Source organism: Notothenia rossii (assembly GCF_949606895.1).
Source record: "Notothenia rossii genome assembly, chromosome: 11".
NCBI lineage: Eukaryota > Metazoa > Chordata > Actinopteri > Perciformes > Nototheniidae > Notothenia > Notothenia rossii.
This window is the reverse complement of record NC_136910.1, coordinates 35,328,194-35,336,043: the sequence shown is the minus strand read 5'-3', so window position 1 is coordinate 35,336,043 and position 7,850 is coordinate 35,328,194. Positions and strand designations below refer to the sequence as shown.

At 41.8% G+C, this 7,850-nt stretch overlaps 1 protein-coding gene across 1 annotated transcript; it reads left to right on the top strand.

The window, feature by feature from the left end:
- The first annotated feature begins 2,632 nt into the window (after nucleotides 1–2,632).
- LOC307025549 (uncharacterized protein) lies at nucleotides 2,633–5,930 on the top strand. Its single transcript, XM_079660275.1, has 3 exons — nucleotides 2,633–3,519; nucleotides 3,916–4,568; nucleotides 4,655–5,930. Exons 1-3 carry the CDS (start codon nucleotides 3,000–3,002, stop codon nucleotides 4,778–4,780), a joined length of 1,299 nt encoding a protein of 432 aa, XP_079516401.1. The 5' UTR covers nucleotides 2,633–2,999; the 3' UTR covers nucleotides 4,781–5,930.
- The last annotated feature ends 1,920 nt before the right edge of the window (nucleotides 5,931–7,850 follow it).

Sequence of the window (7,850 nt, the reverse complement as noted above, 5' to 3'; positions counted from 1 at the left end):
GGCATACGTGGTAACTAGTCGGACAAAAGTGCCACTAGTTGCTGAAAAAGAGCTACTAGTGTAATGTTTTATTTAACTAGTAAAGCAGAGTGCCTAACTAGTTTGACCATATATCTAACAAGTGAAATCAAAGAGCCAACTAGTGTAGGCTGCTGCCGTCTGATATCAAGGAAATTGAATAAATACTCAAATGGCTTGCCATATCTCTGCCCTTAGGCAGATCCCCCAATCAATGATTTGGATTAGTATAATTTTACAGACAGAGGACTCTTTAACAGAAATGAACACGTATCTTATCATGTAGCTTATCACACAACAGTCACATGTTTTTCTCTATGAAAGCCACAATTCATATGTTTTAAACGTCCTGGTCCCATGACATCCATAGGATTAGCTAACTAACTAAGGTTCACTGTTTTCATAAGGCCATCTCTGAACTTCCTTTCACCTCAAGTCAGCTCACAATAATCATGAATACATCCATTGATTAGTCAGAAGGACTATTGTCTCATTAACTGTGGGACCCAATTCCCAAGGCCTTTTTATGAGTCTTGCAAGAAACGCACATTTCAACACACCAACATCCTTATCGTTTCTTAACTAATGCATGCTGGACATGAACCACTAATTAACAGGACTTTAACTGCATTATATCTGAGGCAAATCTCCCTTTGGGTTAATATATTTTGGTTTTAGCAATTAACAGAGGAAGCCAGAGACTCAGGGCCTCTCCCTATGTCTGGGAACTGCAAAGCAGATGTCAAAGGTCATTTGTATTATGCCTGCTCACAAATAGCCAAAAAAAAACACCCTTTTGATTACACATAAAAGTGGAAGAAAAAGACTATTGCTTTAATTTATTATTACTAAAAATGGGACACTGTTTCAGGAATATATGAAAAACCTTTCTATATTTAAAGAGGAAAAATTTACTTTGTCCCTTCAAATTTAACACACAGGAGTATATGAGAATTTAACACACACGAGTATATGAGGTGACATTTAAAATAAATATATTACACTACCAGAGCATCTTACACAGCCAAGTGGACAGCGTTCCAGCGTTGGTGTGTAGAAAGAAGCCTGGACCCCATTACGTGCCCCCTGCCTCACGTGCTGTCATTCCTCCAGCTGTTGTTGGACAGGAATTTGGCTTTCAACACAATCAAGGTATATGCGGCTGCCATATCATCTTGTCACGTGGGTTTCGGGGTTGGGACGTTGTTCAGTCACCCCCTGACGAAACGTTGTCTGCGAGGAGTACGAAGACTCAGACCTGTATCACGTGCACTGGCGTCTCAGTGGGATTTGGCTTTGGTGTTACGAGCACTAAGCAAAGCCCCATTTGAACCGTTAGATCAGGTTCCCCTTAAAATGTTATCATCAGCCAAAGTAATACTGCTTTTGGCTCTAACATCAGCGAAAAGGGTGAGTGATTTGTCTGCTCTCTCTGTGGCTCCGTCATGCCTCCGGATCCAAGGAGATGGCAGTTCCGCTGTTTTACGCCCTAACCCGGCGTCATGCCTAAGGTCATCACAAACTCTTTTAGGTCAAGAGTGATCAACCTGGATGGCTTCTTTCCCCCTCCTCAAAGGTCGGAGGAAGAAGCCACATCTCATCTCCTCTGTCCGGTGTGCGCGCTGTCCTGCTATGTGGCGCGCACGGCTGCCTGGCGCCGTTCTCAGCGCCTGTTTGTGCACTATAGAGAGCGCTTGATCGGGCAACCTCTGTCTGCACAACGGCTGTCACACTAGCTGTGTGAAGCTGTGTCACAGGCAGGGGCACCGCCAGGGATTTTGTAGTGTAGAGTTTGCAAGTCACATGGCTGAATGTTTACGTTTTACGTTTTACGCAGGCAGCCTTTCAGTTACGATCGTTAACAGTGATCAGTGGGCCACAGCAAATAATGGTGAGAAGCTAAACTATCCATTAATTATGCTAATTACAGGAAGTGTGATTGTTGAAATAGGGTGTTAGCGGTCTTGTTGGTGTTCAAAGAAGAATGACAACGCTGTAAATCACCAACACTATGGTTTATTTTTTATTCACAGGCAAGTCAACGTTGTCACAGTAAAAGTCCCAAGATAGCTCCTGGAGCAATACAATGTTCCCTTTCAGTGTTTTACTATTATCCTGCAGCATTAATGTGTATGTTGCATCATGTTACTGCTGTAGTGTTTCCGAGCCGCTCCAACGAGAGTTACAACGAGAACGTGACGTCATATTTACACAAGACTGATCTTTTCTAGCCATAACCGGATAACGCAGGATTTCACACCCGGAAGTAAGTATTCTCTTTACTGTCTATTGATTTTACAGTGATATCTGCACTACTCAACTCAAAAACACCAGATTATCCTTGTTGATTACACAACATTGATTGGTTTAAATTGTGTACAATGGTTTTGTAATTTCCCCCTTCGATTCGGAGAAACATATTTGTTCAGTTTAGGATGGCCGAAGACACTACACTACCCAGAATCCTCAGCTATCGTTTGGGACTACACCATGTGCTTTGCTTGAAAAACCCCGTGATTTTTCCTCAAGCTCTGTGATTGGATGTTGGAGTGGCAGTGCTCGAAGTTTACTCCGAGAGTCAAACAGCATTTTGAAATGGAATGAAACTAGGGTGACCACCCGTCCCGCGTAGCGCGTGCACGCACAGCGTTTGAACCCCAATTCATGCGTCCCGCAAATTGAGACCATGTCACGCATAATCAATGCTTGCTCAAAAAAGAATTGCTCGCTCTAGCTTCTTGAGCTCTTGGCAGCCAAACTAGCATTACTTGAGACTAGTTCAGCACGCTACAGTTGCCACACCCACCCCCCAGTATAACTGCTGACTAGGTTGTCAAATTTTGCGTCGTCGTCATGACAGCAAACGGCCGCACGCGCGGCGACAGACGCTGTGCAAAAGACTTCCGGCGGAAATGAAGTGCATTTGTGTAGGGTTATGCCGCGCTACCCGTGGTTTTGTCGCGTGAACTTGTCTATAGAAAATGGCGTCTGAAGCACCAGTAAGTAAAAAGAGAAGGTGTGGGTACAGGAAAGAGTGGGAGAGGGAATATGTGTGGCTGAAGGCTGTTGAGGGGGATAGTGAGAGGGTTTTCTGTGACATTTGCAAAACGTCCTTCTCAATCGGACATGGAGGCGAATACGATGTCAAACGACACAGACTGACTGACACACACAAGAAAAATGTCCAACAAAAAGAGACATCGAAATCTATGGATGCTTTCCTCCGACCCAAAAACGACTGTCTAGCTGACAAAGTCACTGCTGCAGAGGTGACGAGTGTGTATCACACTGTCCAACACGCTACATCATATCGAGCAGGAGATTGTGGCATAAAGCTAGCCCCAACGATTTATCCGGACTCGGACATTGCCAAGAGGATGGCCTGTGGTCGGACGAAGGCAGAAGCTATTGTCACTGATGTGCTTGCCCCTGCCTCTGTCGAAGATTGTTTCAAAGTCCTCAAAAGACCACTACATGAGCAACGAGAGGCAACAACTAAAGGTACATTTAAAGTTATGTTCATGGATGTAATATTGTGTTAGCTATTTATCTGACGTTAGCTAACTGATGTCTAATCATATTGATATTCTTCTACTATGTTAAAAGTCAACGTTTCCTTCACTTCAATGAAATTAAATAGCATCAGTAGCCAACGCAAACATAAAGGCTAAAGGCTCTTCCGTGCCTTTGTGAAACCAGGCTCTGTGTACCTTATATGATTTCACAAAAAAAAGCAACTATGATTTTTGAAAAGATGTAGGCCTAAATAATTGTATAGATTATATTTATATAAAATCAATAATGATCAAAACAGTAAAGTAGTGTCTTGTATTTTTGTAATAATCTGTTTTTAGAGAATCTCTCTCAAGTTCACCCCATCTGTGTGTGTCTCCACAGCCCACACGCCATTCTTCTCAGTGGCTTCAGATGCCTCCAATCATGGGACCACCAAGCTCTTCCCACTGTCAGTGCGTTACTGGACGCCAGACTTGGGAGTACAGACGAAGGTCATTGATTTCTATGATGACAGTGATGAAACATCTTACGCGATCCACAACCAGATAGTCACCAAGCTGGAGGAAAACGGACTGGGACTAGACATGATATCTGCGTATAGTGCTGACAATGCTAGTATGAATTATGGGAGATACAACTCTGTCTTCCAGAAACTGAAAGAGAACAACAGTTCTATTTTGAAGGCAAACTGTGTGGCCCACATCGTTCACAACAGTGCAAAACACGCAGGAGATCGGCTAAATATCGACATAGAAAATGTTGTCAACAAGACCTTTAGCCACTTCTCCTCATCTGCCAAACGCGTTGAGGAACTTAAGTCAGTTCACACCTTTGTGGAGATAGAGTACCAGTCCCTGCTTAGACATGTGCCCACAAGATGGCTGAGCCTGTGGCCTGCAGTGAAGAGGCTTCATGACTGCTGGGCTCCTATCAAGGCCTATTTTCTCTCATTGGGAGAGGAACAGTGCCCAAAGTCACTATGGCGGCTGTTCAGGGATGACCAGGATGGTGAGGGCAACCCCCTTGAATTACAGGTAATTATTTTGAATTGCATTCAACAGGGATAAGAGAAATTATGATAATGCAAAGAGTGATCATTGACTCATCTTACTTCTTTTAGGTTTACCTGTCCTTCCTCAGCAATGCGCTGAAGATTTTCCACGACACTGTGCTGGTGCTGGAGCGAGAAGATGGGACTGTCTGTGAGCTCTACGATATGATGTTCACCCTAAAAACCAAGCTATAGCAACGACAGAGTGATGGTTTCTTTGGGGCCCAGACGGGTGTACTCTTCCAGGAGTTTCCAGACAGGCAGGCAGCTGTGCTCAGAGAGGATATGTGCAACTTCTACCAGTCCTCTCTCACTTACCTGGAGCAGCGCTATGACTTCTCAGACTCCAACTACCAGAAGAAAGTGGCTAGCCTGGCACTACAGAAGAGCCCATTCAACTTCACCCATCTCTTTGAAGCTGTAGAAGTCCTGCAGCTAAGCAAGCAATTGGACATGGATGCACTATATGATGAGTATTGTGTTGTTCTGCCACACCAACAGGCCATTGTGCAGTCAGAAGCTTCAGTCGTTGAGAAGTGGGCCACCTTACTCAAGCACACACACACACCAAACATGACAGCATTAGCTTCTTTCCTCTTGAGTGTACCAATCACCAATGCTTCAGTGGAGAGGGTCTTTTCACTGATGACAGGATGCTGGACAGACACAAGGAACAGATGTTCGGTAAACCTCATCAAGTCAGAAATCCAGGTGAAGAGCAACTTCACATTCAGTTGCAAGGACTTCTACTCTTATGTAGTGAAAGAGAAGGCTCTCCTCAATGCTGTACGCTCCAACAAGAAATACAAGTTCAAGAAGAAACCTGAAGAAAACTAGTTAATATCCCATTTCTCTAAGATGTAGTTTGATTGATTTTGAACATTGGTGGACTGTTTACAGGGTTGCAAATTTACCATTTTTAGGTTACAGTTGCCTTTTAGGTGAAAATGTCATTGTTCTGCATAGGATTTTATGTTGGCAACTTTTTGCATTGTTGTCACCTTGTGATGTTGATGGGTTCGCACTCCTGTGTCTATACTGAAAAAACATTTGGAACCTTCTCATGAATGTTGCTTGAAGTGAATAAATTGCTTAAGTTAAATAGCATTTGCCAATTCATTGTTCAAAATGTTATGAATCTTTATTTAGAAAGAAATACACATTGGTGGCCTATTGATGGACATACATCAGATATTACACATGTCTAGTGGAATAGGGCACTATTAATGTACTATGTAAGATGGTATGTGCTAGAAATAGGTAAACCACTTCCGCGCCGGGCAGTGTCCCACATTGTCCCTCAGAAACATACCCCTTGTCCCCCCTTGGGCTTCTTAGCAGGTGGTCACCCTAAATGAAACCCATCGATGGCACACTATTCAAAACAGGAATCGAACGTCTCAAAGTTCAGGTGTTTAATAGTCTTATGGCCTGTGGGATGAAACTGTCCCTGAGTCTGGTGGTTTTAGTCCGGTTTTTGAGTTTTTGTAAGATAAGATAAGATGGTACTTTATTGATCCCAATTTGGGAAATTGTTTTTGTTGCAGCAGCATAAAAGACAAGGCATTTTACAATAAAACAAAACTACAAATAAACAAGAATAGAAAGAAAAGAAAATAGAAAATATACGTGTTGAAATGAAAATATACACGTAGATATTATATATGCAAATATATATATATTCAAAAATACATGACATATGGAATATTGAACAGATTATATATGTGTAAAATGTACAGCGAGTTTTTATTCCAAGAGATACTATGTAGCAGAGAGTTTTCTTCCAGCCAGAGGTTATTTATTGTACAGTGTTATTGCAGTGGGCAGGAATGTTTTCCTGTATCGGTCCTTGTGACAGCGGAGCTGCAGCAGTCTTTTAGAGAAGAAGCTCCGTTGACTGTCCAGCTGCAGGTGGAGAGGATGGGTGGGGTTATCCATCATGGACAACAGCCTGTTCAGTGTCCTCCTCTCCACCACAGCTACAAAGGGGTCCAGCTTGATGCCGATGACAGACCCAGCTTTCCTGATCAGTTTATTGACCAGCAGATAAAGCAAAGAAGAGTGCACTGGCCACAAAAGACTGGTAGAAGATCTCCAGCATCTCGCTGCACACGTGGAAGGATCTCAGCTTCCTCAGAAAATAGAGTCTGTTCATCCCCTTCTTGTACACAGCGTCAGTGTTCATCCTCCAGTTCAGCCCATTGTCTAAGTGCACTCCCAGGTACCTGTAGTCCTCCACAACAGCCACATCCCCTCCTAGAATGCGGCTGTTGTGCCAGACGGCAGCAGACAGAACAGTTTGTGGCTGGGGTGATGGGGGTCTTTTATAATCCTGAGGTCTTTCTTTAAGGTTAACCTGGTATTTTTACTCCACTACATTTATTTTAGTTACTTTACAGATTCTGATTAATGATGTGAAATATAAACAACCCTTAAAGCAGACTTTAGTTACACCTGAGTAAAATTCAGGGAAGGTGATTGTCAAGTGCCAACAATCAGGAGAGATATTTGATAGTTGGCGCTTGAGAAGACTAAATATTTATCTGCAGATCCCTATAAAGTATATTCATTAGTCGTTATTCTCTACAAATAGTTAATTAAAAACTGTATATAATTGCTATTTTGCACATCCCTTTCAAGATTTCAAGATTTTCTAAGGTTTATTGACATATCATATACACAACTACGGTGTAGTTATGCAATGAATGAAAAACTTGGGTCACAGGTTCCTCAACAGTGCATTACAAGACATCTATCGATATGTGTGTATACCTCCAGCATTAAACATATTCTGCACATTTCTTATTCTATCTACATACATCTTATAAGAGTATAATTAATATGTATAATATCAGTTAAAATAAGGGCTTCAACATAGTTAACATTGCATGAAAGTTGATTGTCAAGTTCCAAAACAAACCATGCAATATATTAGACGTTAAGTACTTTGTCAGGCTTAATATTTATCTGTAGATAGATACCCTCAAAGCTTTTTTCTTATTTAAAAGAAGACCTTAGCCTAAAGTAGTCTTTAATGTTTAAATAAAGCCTTATTAGTTTGCCTGTTTTGCACATCCTCCTATCAGGCACTAAACTGTTTTATTGTAGAGATCACTTACAGTATCTTCTTGATATTTTCTATTCTATATATTTATATTATTGACCTTCTACTTTCCCACTATTTTGTGTGTACTCTTAATATTTAAATGTTTTCATCAAATATAACACATTCAAAAGTGCTTTACATTGTGTGAAAGACATTAAG

Excerpts from the sequence above, each read along its gene's own strand:
- LOC307025549 (XM_079660275.1), top strand. The coding sequence starts at position 3,000 with ATGGCGTCTGAAGCACCAGTAAGTAAAAAGAGAAGGTGTGGGTACAGG. Across the intron at positions 3,520-3,915 it reads ACGAGAGGCAACAACTAAAG|CCCACACGCCATTCTTCTCA; the intron begins GTACATTTAAAG and ends GTGTCTCCACAG. Across the intron at positions 4,569-4,654 it reads GCAACCCCCTTGAATTACAG|GTTTACCTGTCCTTCCTCAG; the intron begins GTAATTATTTTG and ends TACTTCTTTTAG.